General features: G+C 48.7%; 2 protein-coding genes across 3 annotated transcripts; both read right to left on the reverse strand.

Moving 5' to 3' along the window:
- Positions 1-185: 185 nt before the first annotated feature.
- On the reverse strand, positions 186-5673 carry LOC115053279 (indian hedgehog B protein-like). Its single transcript, XM_029517870.1, has 3 exons — positions 5050-5673; positions 3235-3496; positions 186-1656 (listed from the first exon to the last, which is right to left on the reverse strand). Exons 1-3 carry the CDS (start codon positions 5347-5349, stop codon positions 959-961), a joined length of 1260 nt encoding a protein of 419 aa, XP_029373730.1. The 5' UTR covers positions 5350-5673; the 3' UTR covers positions 186-958.
- Positions 5674-6520: 847 nt separating this feature from the next.
- On the reverse strand, positions 6521-15284 carry nhej1 (nonhomologous end-joining factor 1). 2 transcript variants are annotated; one of them, XM_029513990.1, is made up of 9 exons: positions 15069-15284; positions 14421-14547; positions 13959-14169; positions 13658-13879; positions 13401-13539; positions 13166-13224; positions 7372-7546; positions 7060-7127; positions 6521-6892 (listed from the first exon to the last, which is right to left on the reverse strand). In XM_029513990.1, exons 3-9 carry the CDS (start codon positions 14142-14144, stop codon positions 6815-6817), a joined length of 927 nt encoding a protein of 308 aa, XP_029369850.1. In that variant the 5' UTR covers positions 14145-14169; positions 14421-14547; positions 15069-15284; the 3' UTR covers positions 6521-6814. The 2 variants fall into 2 exon arrangements, with proteins under 2 accessions (XP_029369850.1, XP_029369858.1); XM_029513998.1 differs by lacking the exon at positions 15069-15284 and adding an exon at positions 14640-14889.
- Between the last annotated feature and the right edge of the window lie 1531 nt (positions 15285-16815).

The raw sequence follows: 16815 nt of genomic DNA on the forward strand, positions 1-16815 counted from the left end.
CACCGATTTATTTCTGTGCACAGAGCTGCTTCCAGTCCGAAGTGGAGGCTAAATTCATCCCGACCCCCTGGAACCCCCCCGGGACGCAGAAAGAAAGAGCTGCTGTTTGAGCAGGAAGCCGGTAGATGTCAGTGAAAGTGCAGTCAGACAGAAGAAGCCACTCATTTCCATATAATTTAATTTCAAAAATAGATCTTTGTAATATCTCTTCACCCATAATAAACATTACTGGATTTCTGTAAACAAATAAGACTTAAATAGACTCTATCATTAATTCTACAGTTTCTGTTAAAGCAGTAAAGTTATTTACAAACAGCACAACAACCTGTGGACACTCTGGAAATCGATCCCTTCATGTTTACCTTCAAACTCCATGATGTCCTTCGTGGATTATGTGAGTTCACAGAAGGGCCTTCAGTGTTAAAACCTTTACATTGGCAAATGACTTTCCCCTTAATTGACACGTGGACTTAAAAAATGAACGAGGTTGGACTTTTGACGTGAATTTCTATTCACATAGAAATGAATCAAATTTGAAAGCCCTTTCTGGGTTATAATCCCTGCGTGGATTATTTGACCAAATAAACCTAATTTTCCTTAAAAAAACATGAATCCATAAATAATTCACTTCATAATTACATTTCATGAATGTCTTTATTATTTGCCCTAAAAATAGCTTTAAATTGATAATCAGTATGTGAATTAAGGAGAAAATCAAGCACCACTAAGGCGTCTCTGACTTGATGGTTAATTATGGGATTATTGTTTCATCGTGCTTCCTGTTTGAGTGCTCTCGTTCTCTTTGTGTCTCTTCTGCTCTTTTTTCCCATCAGGCCTCAGCAGGAGCACAAACGTTCTCCATCCTGTCAGGGAGTCTATCGCGGTCCTGTTCAGTCCACGCCAAGGTCCAGGATCAGGAGCTCAGGTTCCTGTGTGTGAGTCTTTACCCCGTCCTGCCTCACCGGCGGTCCTGGGGGACACCCAGAGGGTGGAGGCGTCCTGAGTCCAGCAGCTTCGTCCCCAGCCAGTGGAGGAGCTGAGAGTACCAGTGGATCCCGTCTCCGTGGTGTCCGGTGCTCCCGGTCCAGCTGTGGATCAGCCTTAGAGGGGAGAAGGCCCAGTGAGCCAGGGAGTGCTGGTCCACCACGGCGTAGCAGGACGCCACCACCCTGTCCACCACCACCGTCCCCCGCTGGGTCAGCGGCGCGAACGCCCCCCTGCTCTCCCTCAGGCCGACCCTGGTGATCCGGGACAGACGGCCCTCTCTGTGTCTCTGTCCAGGTCCTCCACCCGACACCAGCACACACTGTCCTGGCCGGGCGCCGCTGGCGTACACAGTTCTGAGGATGTCCCGGGCCGGCACCGCCCCCTCTGAGCAGTTACCCTGGGAGACAAATATCAGGTGGGCAGCGGTGAGCGACAGCTGTGCCCCGGATTCTGTCTGCAGGGTGTAGAAGAGTTTTGGGGTCGCCGGGTCACGGTCCAGGAAGGTCAGGACTTCACTGTAAACCAGCTTGCCGCTGCCGTCGCTGCCCGTGGAGGCCAGGACTCGTTCGCCAGGCCGCAGCTCACTGATGGGCTTCTGACCGCCGCTCTCCAACATGACCAGAGCATCGCCGGGGAAACATCCTCCAGACTTAGCTGCCACTGAGTGGTCTGAAAGACAGAGACAGCACGGTTAGAGGAGACTTCCTCCATCCTGACCGCCAAAAAACCACCGAGAACAATTTCAATATAAAAGAGAAAGACAGTCATGGAAACATTATTATAAACACTTCAGTAAAAAAGTCCGAATAAATCTTTCACCTCCCTGAAGATCAATATTGACTCTTTTTCCTGCAAGAACAAAAAGCAGCTGCCAGATAAACGCTCCTGTTCGCAGCTTTGTGCATCCACGTGTGTGCGTCCAGCCTGGATTGTGTCCTGACAATGCATGCAGGCGCTTGAAAGTGACACTTGAGGACTGTGTCAAGTCTATCTGGGGCAAATATTTGGGGAGGGCAGGAGAGCCGAGGGCAGGTGATAAGATAAGTCAGGTGAAGGAGGAAGGAGCCGAGCGGCAGGTTAATGATCTGACAGGGCGACACCTGAGTCCAGAACGGCGTCACAGGAACACTAAGAATACATTCTTATTATATTCACGTTTCTATCATGTGCATACACATTATCATACGAGTTTCATATATTTTAGGTGAATAAATATGGATTTCTGATTATCCCTGAAGCCAGTCCTTCATCAGCAGGGCCCTGTTCTTTGCTGCCCCCTTGTGGCCCCCCATGAAAGCTCCTCAGCAGGCTGGACTTATTTCCCTTTTCTTTACTTTTCTTTATCAACTTTTGAGGAATTTTGAAGGAAAACAGGAGAAAAAAAGGAGAAGTTGAAAAACGTGAAAAATAAAATACAAACTTGATTGGTTGCCCTTCTGATCAAGTCAAGGACTGGGCCCTCGCAACCCGATCTGGGAGGGAAGGAGAGAGGAAGAGGAGGAGGAAGGGAAAAGAGAGATAAAGCAGGAAAAAGGAGAAAGAAAGGAGAAAAGGAGAATCTGATTACCACTCAGTAAAACGTGTCGCGCTGCTGTTTTCAATTCTGATCATTTCTACAAGACTGTGTGACTTTCAGCACATCTGTGTCACATCTGGATGACGTGTGTGGTGCTCTTCACATCGTTCAGACGCCACCAGAGGGGACGGAAACAACACCAGGTCCCGTATCTGGATCAGGCCAGACCGGACCCAATCAGACCACAAGCTGCTCCTCTGGCCCCTCCCTGCAGGACTGAGCAGCTTTAGATTCTCATCAATCAGGAGGCCGATCCTGCAGACCCAATCAGCTGGTCTATGCCTTTATTCTGAAAGGTCTCTGCTTTATGCTGTTTGGAAACCAGACTTGTCCTATCAGATGTTTATTCTTTGGGGCTGACAGGGACGATAATGCTTGATCCAGTCCAGGCCTGGATGTTGTTTCCTTCCTACCAGAGACGTCAGACAGCTTTGGACATGATGAACACAGTCCTGACATGAACACAGATCAACCTGCGTCTGTGAGGAAGCAAGAAAAGCCTGAGGAGACATGGGGAGGAAGAGGAAGAGGAAGTACAGGAGGCGGCAGGATGTGAATTAGGATGCCAGGGAGTTGGGGAAGGGTGGTGATGGACAGAGAAGAAGAGGCAGCAGAAGCACTTCCTGTTGAAGGTGACCTCCTCAGTGACCTCCTCAGTGACCTGCTCTCACCTGACTTGACGCTACAGTGGATGTGGGCTTTGGACTCGTAGTAGACCCAGTCGAAGCCGGCCTCCACCGCCAGCCGAGCCAGCATGGCGTACTTGTTGCGGTCCCGGTCTGATGTGGTGATGTCCACTGCCCGGCCCTCATAGTGCAGAGACTCCTCGGAGTGGTGGCCGTCCTCGTCCCAGCCCTCAGTGACCCTCAGCCGGACCCCGGGCCACAGGTTCATCACCGAGATGGCCAGAGAGTTCAGCTTGTCTTTGCAGCGCTGCACACACAGACAAATGTTTGACGTGTTATGGCTGGAACTTTTCTCTGTGTTCGAGTTCCAGACGGACAGATTAGACCGACGCACAGTGTGACACCATGATGGCCGTACAGGTGAGAGGGAGACTTAAATGTGAGGCAGAAACTAAACTTCTTCTCTCTTCATGTGGAGTAGGACCGAACCTGACGTCGGTCGAGGAGTCCGGTCTCTGGCGGGAAAATAAAGACGAATTCAAAGTAATTCATTATAGATTATAGATGTGTGATGAGGTCACAGTTGAAGCCCCGCCCCTAGCTTGGACCCCCTCCCCGCCTGTGTGGCTGTTTGCTCAGTGCGGTGAGTCTAAGTTGGGGATGGAGGGGGGACTGTGAGGTTACAGCTCCATGAACAGGAGGTCCTCAGCGGCCCTCTAAACCTGGAGTCTGGTCAGGGTGAGCAAACAGAAGGTGAGAGGGCCCATTGAGGGCCCCTGAGGGCCTCCCCCTGCTCAGAATCTGATAGGAGGATGCTGGTGTTCTGGACCCTCTGAGTCCAGATGTTTCTGGGGGGTGATGGACCGGACCTATAAATGTCTGTTTCCATGGCGGCTGTGATCAGAATAGCTCCGGCCACAGATGCCTTTTCACGGTGTTTCACAGCTCTGTTTTCTCTCTGCGGTCACCGCTCCGAGCTGGACTTCATAAATCAGACGATAGATTTTGTTGGTTTTCCTTTCAAGGTATACAGATCTGGGGGGGGGGGGGCACTAAACCGCTGGCTGCACAAACATTGGACAACACGCTCCTGTGCTGCTGCAGATCCGCCTCTCCGGACCGAACCGGACTCCCGATTAGTTTGGGCCTAAACTAAAGAGGCGATAAAAAAGGTGTATAATTAAAGCTTCTATTTCTGAACAGGACGCGGAACCGAGTCCGAGCAGCTCGTCCCGGTTCGGGTTTGTCAGCGGTATTTGTTGCAGTGCGCGCGGAGGTGACAGATCCAGACCGGGCTGCGCGCTCCCGCTCCCCACGTGGGTCTGTGGACACAAACGCGGCCGCTCGGGGAGGAAGCCCGCGGTCACCAGAGCCAGATATAAATACTTTATTCCCGGGGAAATTGGGAGTCAAATAAATTCCACCCGGGCCACATCACTGACGGTGTCGTAAAAACTTTTGACAGTCCAAAAGGCGACTGTTAACTCTGGCCAGTCGGGCTAAAAACGACAACGGTAAACATCAGTCCACGCTTGACCCGAGCTCTGACTAAATAAGACTCCTGGCTGTTTTTCCACCAAAGAACATGAAGTGGAACAGAGGACGGAGTGTTTTAATTGGAGCCACTTTTAGACGCGGGGTTGCCCTCTTTTACGCACGGATTGGCCGCAGACCGAACTGTCTCTCATCACACACTCAGCTTTTATCTTTGTGGTTCCAGGGAGCACACAAAGGAAGAGAATCCACCTGGAAAGCCTCTTTAATCAGTTTTATTTCAGAGACAAACGGACCTTTAAACTGCTGTGAAAGATTGAGAGTTAATGGTTTTCTTTATCCGCCCGTTCAGACACGGGGGGTTACCTGAGTCATCATCCGGTCTGCACCTGTGTTCTCCTCATCCTTGAAGATGATGTCGGGGTTGTAGTTGGGGGTGAGCTCCTTGAAGCGCTCAGAGTTCCGGGTTATTTTGCCCTCGTACCTCCCGCTGGCCCCCAGGGTCTTCTCGGCCACGTTGGGGCTGAACTGCTTGTAGGCCAGCGGCACCAGCTTCCTGGGGGAGCGCCTCTTGCCGTAGCCTCTGCCCGGCCCACAGCCCTCGCTGCCCGGCGTGAGGAGGAAGGCGCACCCGGCGAGGCACGTCACCAGCGTCGGCAGCAGCATTCCGCCCCGGGGCCGGTGTGTCACCGCTGGACTTCTGTGGATGTGCCCCCTCCCCGTGGTGGTCTTAAAGCGGACCCACCAGAGCGGGACTCATCCCAGAGTCCGCAAAAGTCGCCATTCCCGGCGCGTAAAAGTGGCCAGTGCGCCTCCGGTACCGAGCTGGAACCTGTGCTGTCCTGTGCGCTGCCGACACCCCCTGTCCGGGTGCAGGCAGAGGCAGGGGCATAAATAGGCGAGGGGAGTTTATCTTGGCAGGCAGGTTCAAAGCGGCCTGAGTGTCGGAGCTGTGAGAACCGGGGACAGACTGCTGGGCTCGGCGGTCAAACGGTGTCCCCGCAGCGGTTGGCTCTCAATGCGGCCCTGTGGCGCAGGACTGTTGGCAGAAATGGGAATGGAAGAGATCCTACTACAGTACAGATGAGAGGCAGCAGACCGCGCCCTGCTGGACCTGCCCTCTGCTCCGTCCTCTCCTCCCCCCGGGGTGGCCTTCATCTGTTTATTGTCAGCCAAGAGGACGGACAAACACCGAGACACGAGACTGTCCTTTGGACCCGGGCTGAGCCAGGGCGCAGGTACAGGACCAGAGTGACATCAGTGTCTGGGGGACTGAAGGAGACCTTCCAGGACCACAACTTCAAATCACAGCTGGTGACTCTGACTTCCTACATTTCCCAGAATCCTCTTCCACAACCTGCCTCATTTCTCCAGGTAGATGTTAAAGGTCCACTCGGTCTGGAGGGGAAAGTCCTTCAGACCAGCTCTTCTCTTTTTTGGATTTGCAGAAAATTCATGACACAAATTACAACAAATATCCTCTTGTGTGTCATTTCCTGTTAAAATGAAATCCCACAGAAACACTTGAAAACTTTCAGAGCTGCGCTGACAAACACTGACTTTTCACCTCAGACTTCAATAGCATTCCCCAGATGCGACAACACCTTGAGTCAACATCTCAGTGTGCTCTGAAAAAAGCAGAGAGCCGCTCCATGGAGCTCCGTCAGCCCATTCTTGTCCGTCTGTCTGAGCTCGGCAAGCTGCAGGCACTAATGCAGAAACAAGAGCTGGAGTTTTCTGCCACCACCACTTTATCTGTCCCTGGCTTTGTGAATAAAGAACAAACCCCCTTACATTGATCATATTTACAACTTTATTCGAAAGCTTATTTGCCTGTTATAAAAATCCCCCCAAAATCAAAAACATTGGATACAAATAACATGATTCAATCTTCAATAAAACATGAAAAAAACTAAATTAGCCATTTAAAGACGTGTCTCTAAAAGCTGGGGGCAGATAAGACCAGTGTCATTAAAAACAGACTACATGTTTTTATGTAGTTTCATCTAAAATCTGATCATCATCATCAATTAAACCAGAATTAAAACCTCATCAAATTCCCCAACATGCGACAGATGAAAAGGTTCAAAGGCCGACCCGTGTGTGTTTGTGTGTGTCCTACTGCGCCAGCTCATCTGAACAGTCCAACTTTCTTCTTCTTTGGTTTAGAGGACGGCCGCTCTGCAGCGCTGGACGTGGCGGGTACAGACTGTGAAGAGGAAGGACATTTGTTCTCAGGGTCTGTTACACAGCGGTGCGTGTCTTTTTATTGTTCTTTACTTTTCAGAGATTTGTGAAATAAGACTTTGTTTTATCTTAATGCGTGATGTTTCTCGGATGAATGCGAATGAAGCCGTCGTCTTCTTCCTGTCATACCTGCTGGACTGCGGCTCTGTCGGCCATCTTGGTTTGACTCTGTTCTCTGTTAGTGACTGATCCAGGACCTGGTGGACGAGGACAGGCCATTATAGTTCAATGAGTTCAGTCAGTCAGTGTAATTTGGTGAAATCTTTCAAAGAGATCAGCAGTTAGAACATCAGTCAGTCTCCAGGATCATTTTTCTGGTTTAGTAAAAAAAGAACAAAAACAGGTGGAAAGAATTTCACTTGTTTCATTTTTCAGCTCTCAGATGATGATGTTGAATCATTTTAAAATAAAACACACTGCCTTCACGTTAAACAGCTTCACCTGAAGATGGAGAGGCGTCCGGCTGCTCCTCCTCCTCCTCGACAGGGCGCTCCTCTGACAGTTGGCGTTTTCGTGTGCGTTTATTTGCCTGAGCGATGACGGCGGCGTAGAGATGCTGCAGGGTGGCGTCGAAGCCTCGAGCGTCCGTCTGCTCAGAGCAGAGCAGAGGCAGAGCCTGATGGGAGGAGACAGGAGAAACATTTATCAAACACCAATCATGTTTTAATGACGTAAGTGTTTCGTACACTAGAAGGTTCTGTTGAGCTGTTAAACATCAGAGACTTAAAAATGTTTCATTTCATTTTAGCTACAAGAGTCCAGACCTTCACAGACCAGGTCCTCTGACAGATGTGGCCCCTGAATTTGGACCCAGCTCACCTCTGGAGGTCTGATTGAGATTATTTGGTTTTTTTACAGCTCGTTATTACCATAACAAGGTTTTCAGGGAGACATCGATCATCAGTCTCAAACTTTCAGCTGCACCAATAAGCAGAATTTGTGCACAGTCCAAATCTCAGCACAGGGCCGACCTGGGCTACGATCAGTTTCTCCACTTTATGGAACCATTTTGCTTTTTGCAAAAACTGCTCGGATGTCCTGGATCTTTGCAGAGGTTCGCCTCTCTGTTCAGTCCTGCAGCCCATAAATAAAACCAGAGAATTAGAAGAAATGAAAACATGAGCTTCAGTTCCCCCGGTGCCTTTGGGTATGTTTGTTTTACGGCCCTGCAGTAAAAGTCACATGTCTGAGGTGTGATCCGGGGCATGCTGGGGCTGCGATAAGCCTCTAATCAAAGCTGCATTATTGGCACAGCTGAGCAGGTATACTGGTGAGCAGGAACAACTGAAACACACACACAGCAGCTCCGTCCAGCCTGACAGATAAGGGTGCGACATTATGCGAACACACGGCTGACACATAGAAAAACACTCACTATTCACTATATCCTGATTTTTTTTTTTTCCCCGATGGACAAACTCTCCAAATTAGCTCCTCAAATATTGACCGGGAGAAATTGGTGGTCTCCAGCTCGCTGTCAGGGCAGAGGGGCTCCTAAACACACTTTGGTCAGGTTTCGAGGTTTCGCATTGATTTATTTTCGTTATTTGTTTGTTTAAATATCGTAAAAATAAATGTATGCTCTGGTGAGGCTTGGTGCTGCTTTGGGCACAGAGGAACCAATGTGCTGAGGGGAGAGAAAGCAGCAGAAAGCCGATCCTTATTCTCTCCTTTAATCCCCCCACCCCCGTCCTCTGGCTGCCAACAAGCTCACTTCAGATTATTCAATCTGAAATTTTGAATTCTTTTATTTTGATAGTTTAAAGCGCTTCCTAAATTTCTACAGAAGCCCAAAGAAAAATGAAATTAGGAACCTTTAGCTGAAAATGGAATTAAAAACACAAAATTTCAGGTAAATGCTTGACGGGGGCGGGGCCTGCAGTGTTGTGACATCATAAAGACCACATGTAGGTCCACCTTTACACTCATTCTATGTTCTCTTTAAATTGAAAGGTCTCCATAAGAGCCATTCGGTGTTTTCACAGTTGACGTTATATTCAATATTTTTGGTTCTGGACGGTCGGAGCCACAGTGGAAACCAGCTCCACCGTGACCTCCTGCTGGGTGGAAAACTACTGGCTCCATGTGCCGCAGAGATCAGGCTGAGGTCACTGCTGCTGAGAAGAAATCATTTTGAGTTTGTTGTCAATGAAAAGAATCAGCTTTCCTGACATCCTTTCTGTGCAGAGCTCGGCCTCCGGAATGAGAGCGGCTTCATTATCTGCTGCTGTGGAGCAGAATTGAAACAGCAGACGAAGAATAAAAAGGTGATTACAGCAGGTCAATAACCTGGAGCTGAGTTATGTTCTGGAAAGTTCCTGCCTGAGCAAAGTCCTCGAGGATCGGAGCAAGAAGACGAGGACGTTCACCTGGAGGCCACGCCCCCCAGTTAAGTCTGAGAGGGGGGTTGGTGTTTCTCTATTCTTAGCAGGTAAACAGCTCTGATTTTAGACTGTTGCTGCTGTTGCTGTTGTTTTCTGAGCGAGGGGTCTGGTGCCGGAGAGTCTCACTCTCACTTTCCTTCGTCCTCGTCTCGTCGCTGACCCCATGTTTGCTTTCCTTCATTCCTCTCGACCTCCTTTTCGCTCCGTGTGACCTCAGTTTCCCGTCCTGCATCAGACAGCAATGCGTCGCTTTCCGTTTGAACCCGAAGGTCTCCGGGTCACGCCCCCAGAAAAAAACACATTATGCTAGTCAAGGACGAAGGAAATCCCTGATTGTTTTTAAAAATCTCTCTCACTTCTGTTATCTTTGACAGTCTGAAAGATCCATAAAATAACCACAACTGAGGGGCTGTTGTCACAAAAAGATCAACATTTCTGTGACATTTCAGGTGAAAAACTAAGTATCTTGTTGTTATTATGGGAAAACATTTTTTATTTTTATTTTTTTCCCACTCTCAAATCTTGACATTGAGAGTAACTGAGGACGCCACGCGCTTGTTGTCGTAACAGGAAGCGTTCAGTGTCACAAATAAAACCTAGTTTTCCAGGAGGCGGCTGTCGCGCTCCGGCGTGCTCACGTGCCGACAAGTGCCACTGCCATGTTTTGTGTTTTGCTGCTCTGTTGTTGCTCACAGTCTCCTGATGTCTTTGCGGGACGCTGCACCCGGCCGGTCCGGGCTGGGGCTCGGCCCAGAGAGCAGCAGCCAGACCACAGAGGCCTTAATTACAGAGCGGAGCGGGGACAACCCTGTGGAAACTGTGTGCAACTGACAGAAGGCACAGGAGGAGTTGGAGGAAGATCTGCTGTGCAGACCACTCTTTAACTTGTCATGAAATATAAACTACAGCTACAACTGACGAGAATTTTCATTATTCGATGGAGAACGTAGTCTATAAAATCAGAAAGTTGTGAGACTGTTCAAGCAGCAGCTCGTCCTGTTTCAGAATAATCTAACAGAAATGACTTCTTAAATATGTGAGTGAATGTTGTCCGACTCAACATCACCGTCCTTCGCTCATATCAGCCTCGCCTACTTATCACCCGAGCCCTGAATTCCTCAGGTATGTGTGATAAAGACGCTGGCTGAGTTTCAGAGTCAATGATTTACTGCGAACAGAGAAGAAGAGGAGGAGAAGGCTGCCACCTTCTTGCCCTCTCTGGGCTCCGATATGTGACGGCTGAAGCTGTGGAGGAGAAACCTTTGGGGATGAACTGGAGCATCAACTGTGACTGTATTTATAGCTGATGCATACCTTACCTTTGTTGTAACACAACACTCCACTCATCTACTGGACCCCATCAGGAGCCGTCACTGCGGCCACATTTCTGTCACCTCAGATCAAAGTGCCGTCACAATAAAGCAGCTCATTAATGAGCTCTGCTTCACCACATACTTTTGGCCGCATAAAGAGCTGAGAGCGTCATCAATAGTTGGACTCTCTGTGGACTTTTCTTCTTCTTCTTCAGGATGAAGTGGATCAGTATCTGCAGCTTCTCTTTGTTCGTGTCATTTAGCTGCTGGATGTCAAAGTGTGTCTCCAAACATCTGTATTATGATCATGACGGCTGAGACGGAATGAAACTGCTTCTACTTGATTCACATTCTGTTTTTAAGCAGATTCAGGCAACTTTTCACCAACTGTGACCAGAAAAACCTTCAATTTAAGCTGGAAGCCACAACGTTTTGGCTCCAGGGAGTGAGGTGTCTCGGTCAGAAGAGGCCACTAATTGTCAGATGTCGTTACACGGCAGCGCGGCCACTGTGGAGCTGCGAAACAGGAAGTGGGCGACGTTCCCAAGCAGTGACAATTCAATTCATAGCTGACAACGGTGACGCTGCAGCGAACACTGCAAAGCGTGCGTCACCACGACACACACACACATTTATGCTTACAAACGTGGAACTGAAGACGCAGCCTCAGATATTCGCTTTAACTCTCAGCTCCGAAAAACCAAACATGTGCGTCAGAGCCTGCTGAGACACTCCCCTCTGCCAGGTCATGAGCTACTGCCACAACACACTCCAAATTTAGGACCTAAGGGAAGCTGATGTGATCCTAAAAGGATTTGAATTTTTTTTTTTTTTCATCCTTCAGCTCCATGACCAGCTTTAGCCTGTCTAAATCCAAGTGTGTGTCTGTGTGTGTGTATCAGTGGGAAGTGTGGGCTAATTCCACCCATGTAAATGTTGACCTGAGCTGGGTGGAGTGTTTGTGTGGTGACTGTGTGGGGAGGGGCTTTGATGGAAAGCTGCAGGAGAAAATAAAAGCTGCTGCTCCTGTCATCATCGCCGTCCCTCTGCCCTTCATTCCCCTTGGTGTGGGACACAAAGGCCACAAATGGCGCAAGCACAAACACACACAAAGGGAGAGGGGGTGACGAGGCGGATATTTGCCTGCTTTTGGCATTTCAACATGTAAATATCTGAGGAAATGTCAGAGAAGTTCAAGTTGAGGGAAAAACTGGAGGTGAGGCTGAAGCTGGCAGTGTTCAAAGATGCACACAGACGTGTTGTAACTGCGGCTCTGATGGGACTCTTAGTCACTCATTTCACTCTATTAAAACAGCAGTCAGCGGGAAACAAACGTATTCACTTCCGCTTATTCATTTTCCAACAACTCAGAGGAGAAGATCGATATCAGTAAAGCTCACAGTACGGTGAGTCACACAAACACCTCCACTGTTCGACAGCAACAAAAATAAAAACCGGGCGTTAAAACTCAGCACAGATTTAGTATGGAAACGTCAGGAAGTAGTCCTCATCTTGAACTCTGAACAAACTGAGGACCACAAGGTCCACAAGCTGCAAAGTGGCCCTCGAGTTGTGTTCATTGATGATCCAGGTGTCACCTGATCGACTCACAACAGCTTCACACTCATCGAAGATGTTTTCAAATCAGCTCAGAGCGCGAGCATGATGGTCTGTCGGGCCATGGAGACCGACTGAAACGGCAACACAAACACGTCGCTGGGTGGACAGGCCGCGCACACACACACAAACATGCAAAAGGCCCTACCCTGATAGATAAATACTGCACACACATGCCAAACGCCTTCAGCCTTTCTGTTATTCTCACACACACACACACACAGGTCCATCTAGTGTGTGACTCCCTGTTTGACGCATCTGAGTGACATTTTTCCCGAACACGTTTTGTTCCAGTTTGGACTTTGGTCTGGAGGCGGCCTCCACACAGCTCGGTGGAATTTGCCATGAGAGAGGAGACTTTGATCCATTTCAGTGTTTCTCTTCTTCTGTGGTTTCTGACTGTCTCCGTGCCCCCCCCCCCGTCCCACCGCCCTCCGCCTCCATCACAGACTCACCAATAAGCTGAAAACAGACAGAGCCGCCACTGTGACCCTGATGTAACTTTCCATGAGACCTCAGCTGGAGCCGGTTTCATCCTTTTGGACCAACAGCATCAACAAACAGAAATCCAGGCAGATTTCACCGAGCGGCTCCATCAGGAGATATATTACCAGGTTTCAGAAGGAAAAGCTCAGAATCACTAAGAACCAGGTCGAAGCGTCATGACAGCTTCAAAGACCAGACCCAGACCCAGTCCACCGGGACCTGAACATAAAAATAAACCAGGAGGGAGCCAATGGATGCAGCTGAAAAATTAAATTCCTCAGGTGGATCTGAAATGCCTTGTCAGTCAGTGACACACACACACACACGCACGCACTCAGGGGTTAGTCGGAGATGAGAAATTCCACGTCCTAATACAGTAAACACACACACACACACAGTGTAAGATTCAGTTTTTGTGTGTCGCTGACCTCTCACCTTTGCCATGAAGTCCTCCCTGTAGGTCTGCTCCTCAAAGACGTCTGTCTGCAGCCGCTCTGGGTTCACACACACACACACACACACACACACACACACTGTCAACGCTTCATCAGGGCCACAGTCTCACTGTGAGTCCTGGAGGTTTTAAATCCAAAAGGTTTTCATTTAGGGGGAGCGTCAGCAGTCACTGTAAGTGATCTGTACCGTGTGTGTTGTGTTATATTTGTGTTACCTCTGCTGAGTGTGGCTCCGTTCTCCCTGTAGTCCTGGATCTCTGCGTCCTTTCTCAGCAGCAGCCCCCCCAGCTGCTCCACCTGCCGCTGCAGCAGGCGGCTCATGGCCAGCAGGGGGCACACCAGCTGAGCACACACCTGGACGCACACAGGAGACCATCAGGAAGCAGCAAAAGCTGACACCAAAACTTCTGCCTACGTCAGCTTTGTTTGCATCTGATTGTGTAGAAAACATTAAATGGGAAGGCCTCCGTACCAGTGTGACGGGGGCCGCGGTGCAGTGAAACTCCCATTTGAAAGGCAGCCCTGCCAGTTTGCTGTTCAACGTCATGCTGATGTTTCCATCTTCACGTCGCATCAGGGTGACCTGAGCCTCGATCTCAGCTGGCTCGCCGTCTCCTGACAGACACGGCTGGACCACCTCAACAAGGTGGGAGAAGAACGCTTTGACCTCAGCTCGTACACGCCGGTTCAGCTTCTGAGGGAAGAAAAGCATGTTCATTCATCACTGACTAATCACAAGCTTCAAATTGGATTGGAAACGGTTTTCTGTGAACCTGTGCTCGCTCCTGGATGGCAGCTGAGTCCATCCTCTCCTCCCACACACACATCATGTCAGTCAACAGGATGTGGTACTCCAAGTCTCCAAACCAGATCTTAGCCAGGAACTGGCAACCGCTGATGCTCACAGGAAGCCAGGGGTGCTGGAGGAGGACGTCAGCTGGAGCGCCACTGACCTCCATCGTGGCAGGAGGTGTGACACAGACACTGAACAGAAAACAGACCCACACACAGCGTTATGAACTTATCGAAGTCTACCTCTGGACATGTTATCGAGCAAACTACTGAATATTTACAGATCGCTCTACAGTGAAAATCAGGACCTATGTAAGATGAAAACAGGTAAAAGGCCTGTTTGGGTTTGGCTCTAGAAGTGGATGCCAGTGCACACCCACACCCAGGATACTGTGTAATTTCCTTTTTTTATCAAAGGTCTTTTTTTATTTTTAATCACTCACCTCTCAGGAATGCGCCCCCGAAGCCTGGACACAGATCTGTTAAAGCCGCGACAGACGCCGTCCTGGCCGCATAATCACCAGCTTGGCCCGGGGCAGACCGCAGCGGCTCCGGCTCCCTCAGATCGGCCTGTTTTCCGGGTAAAAATGGAGGATTTCTCGTCAGTGGCCATTTGACACTTCAGGGGTTGACTCATGGCAATTTGGAAATCGCAAACATACCAAATCAGTAACTTTATGACAACAATATGGAGCCACACGGAGCCGGAGATTAGACAGAAGGGCCCTGAAAACGGACGGCTTCACCAGATCCCGTTTACAGATCTCAACATTTACAGCGTCTTCGCTTTGTAACGCACATTAGTAGCAGTTATAACACAGTTATAACCATAAATTACATCACCAGAGGCTGCTCTTTAATCCGGCTAGCAAAGGTTACTGCAAAACATCAAACTGTAGCCACAAAATAGCATTTTTTTGAAGTCATTCCAGGCAGCAAAGTCCGACGAAGGAAATGAATGAGTTTTTTGGTTTGTTTGTTTGTTGTTGACTTTGTCTGATCAAAACACATTTTTATACATATTGGCACACAGAATGTCATAAATTAGATAACTACACGACTTTACATGGAAAAAAATTAAATATACCGACTTTTGATAAAAGAGACGAAGGTCCGGCGCCGGATGTTGAGATTCACAGATTATCACACCGACGTGAAACAGCGGCGCGTTGTAAAGGTTCCGCTTCCAACGATCCCGCCATCTGATTCTACTCCTGATGAAAGGAGAAACCACGACATGTCTGATTATAATGTACTTGTTAGTATGTTATTTATGTTTATTATTTGGATTATAATAATCAGTACAAATTTTCTGTCATCCGACTCAAATACGTAAACAAAAGGTCTCATTATCCGTTTACATGTTGTATAAATCTTTATCTCACTGTGTCTTTAAGTCTTTATTTTATAAATCATTATGTTGTCCCATCTGTTTTTATTACATTAAAAACAGTATATTTAACAGTTTAACCGTTCCGGAACATTATGGGAGTGACACTACTGCGCATGTTCCGTGCGCCGGATGTTTACGGAAGTAACCCGGAAGCTAAGAAGTTTTGTTGCCCAGCGCTCCTGCAGGATTCAAAACTTCGTGTGGAGGTGAGTTTTATCTAAAAATCAGAACAAAGACAGAAGACTGTTGTGCTTCCAGCTTCACTCAGACAACATGGCCTCTGGATCGGAGGAGGATCTTCTCTGTCCTGCAGTCACAGCCTTTGTAGAGACCGTCTGCCAGAGGACGTCTTCAGGAAGACAGCCACCTGGAACCTGATCCACACAGGAGAGACCCCAGAGACCTCCAGAGTCCCTCTGCAGGCCCAGACACTTCTGTCTGGACCATCTGCAGAGATTCAGAGAAACACACCAACCAGGAGGAAGAGGAGGCGAGGATGGCTGCACTGAGGGAGGAAGAGGAGCAGAAGACTCGGAGGATGAAGGAGAAGATGGAGGCTCTGGGGAGAGAGAGCAGCTCTTTCAGACACAGTCAGAGCCACAGAGGACGAGCTGAAGACGTCTCATTCCTGCAGTGGAAAGTGTCAGCAGCCCCCCCTGCTGGACCCAGGAGCTCTGATGGACCAGGCCAAACATCTGGAACAACACGAAGGACGTGGTCTCCTACAGTCCTCTGGTTCTGGACCCAGACTCTGTTGGTTCAGGACTCATCCTGATGGAAGATCTGACCAGTTTGATATGAGAAGAGGGCCGGCAACCTCCGAAGAATCCAGAGAGGTTTCTCAGTGTGAAGGCTGTCCTGGGCTCTGAGGATGACAGGACGGGAAGTCTCTGTAATGGTGGAACAGAACGACGTCCTGTTTGTCTGAAAGGAAAAATAAATCAATTAAACAGACATGTCCACCTCTCTTGTTTTCTTTGACTGCCTCATTTTTTAAAATTGACATTTTCCTTTTGTAGTTTCACACTTAGTATGATTTGAAATTGTAATTTTTTGTTGTTTTAACTTTGTCTTGGGGTTTTAATATTAATTCTTAACTGCATATTTGAGAATTAGTTTTTCCATTTTGAGTTTTGAACTGAAGCTTCTGATAAAACATTAAATGCTGTTTGTGTCGATCACCTGTCTGTTCATCCTTGTCATCCCACAGGTGGCCTTCCCAGCAGCATCTCTGACGTTTGGGAACAACTGGTAAAACCGTTTCAATGGTGCCACCCATGGAACACCAATATTTTATTCCATGATCACTTCCGATTTGACCGACTGTTCCTGCACCAGGCCCCACAGCTGGATCCAGTCAGCAGGGCTGAAGTGTGGCTGCTTCAGCAGCAATCGCTGGAAATATACTGCATGTTATCTCCAAAGTAAAAATGCACAAAACCTCA

Source organism: Echeneis naucrates, chromosome 2, assembly GCF_900963305.1.
Source record: "Echeneis naucrates chromosome 2, fEcheNa1.1, whole genome shotgun sequence".
Lineage (NCBI taxonomy): Eukaryota > Metazoa > Chordata > Actinopteri > Carangiformes > Echeneidae > Echeneis > Echeneis naucrates.

Coding starts and splice junctions, on each gene's coding strand:
- LOC115053279 (XM_029517870.1), bottom strand. CDS start 5,349: ATGCTGCTGCCGACGCTGGTGACGTGCCTCGCCGGGTGCGCCTTCCTC. Junction 3,497..5,049: donor CAGACCGGATGATGACTCAG/GTAACCCCCCGT, acceptor CTGTGTGTGCAG/CGCTGCAAAGACAAGCTGAA. Junction 1,657..3,234: donor CCACTGTAGCGTCAAGTCAG/GTGAGAGCAGGT, acceptor TCTGTCTTTCAG/ACCACTCAGTGGCAGCTAAG.
- nhej1 (XM_029513990.1), bottom strand. CDS start 14,144: ATGGAGGTCAGTGGCGCTCCAGCTGACGTCCTCCTCCAGCACCCCTGG. Junction 13,540..13,657: donor CCGCGGCCCCCGTCACACTG/GTACGGAGGCCT, acceptor GTGTGCGTCCAG/GTGTGTGCTCAGCTGGTGTG. Junction 13,225..13,400: donor CGGAGCCACACTCAGCAGAG/GTAACACAAATA, acceptor GTGTGAACCCAG/AGCGGCTGCAGACAGACGTC.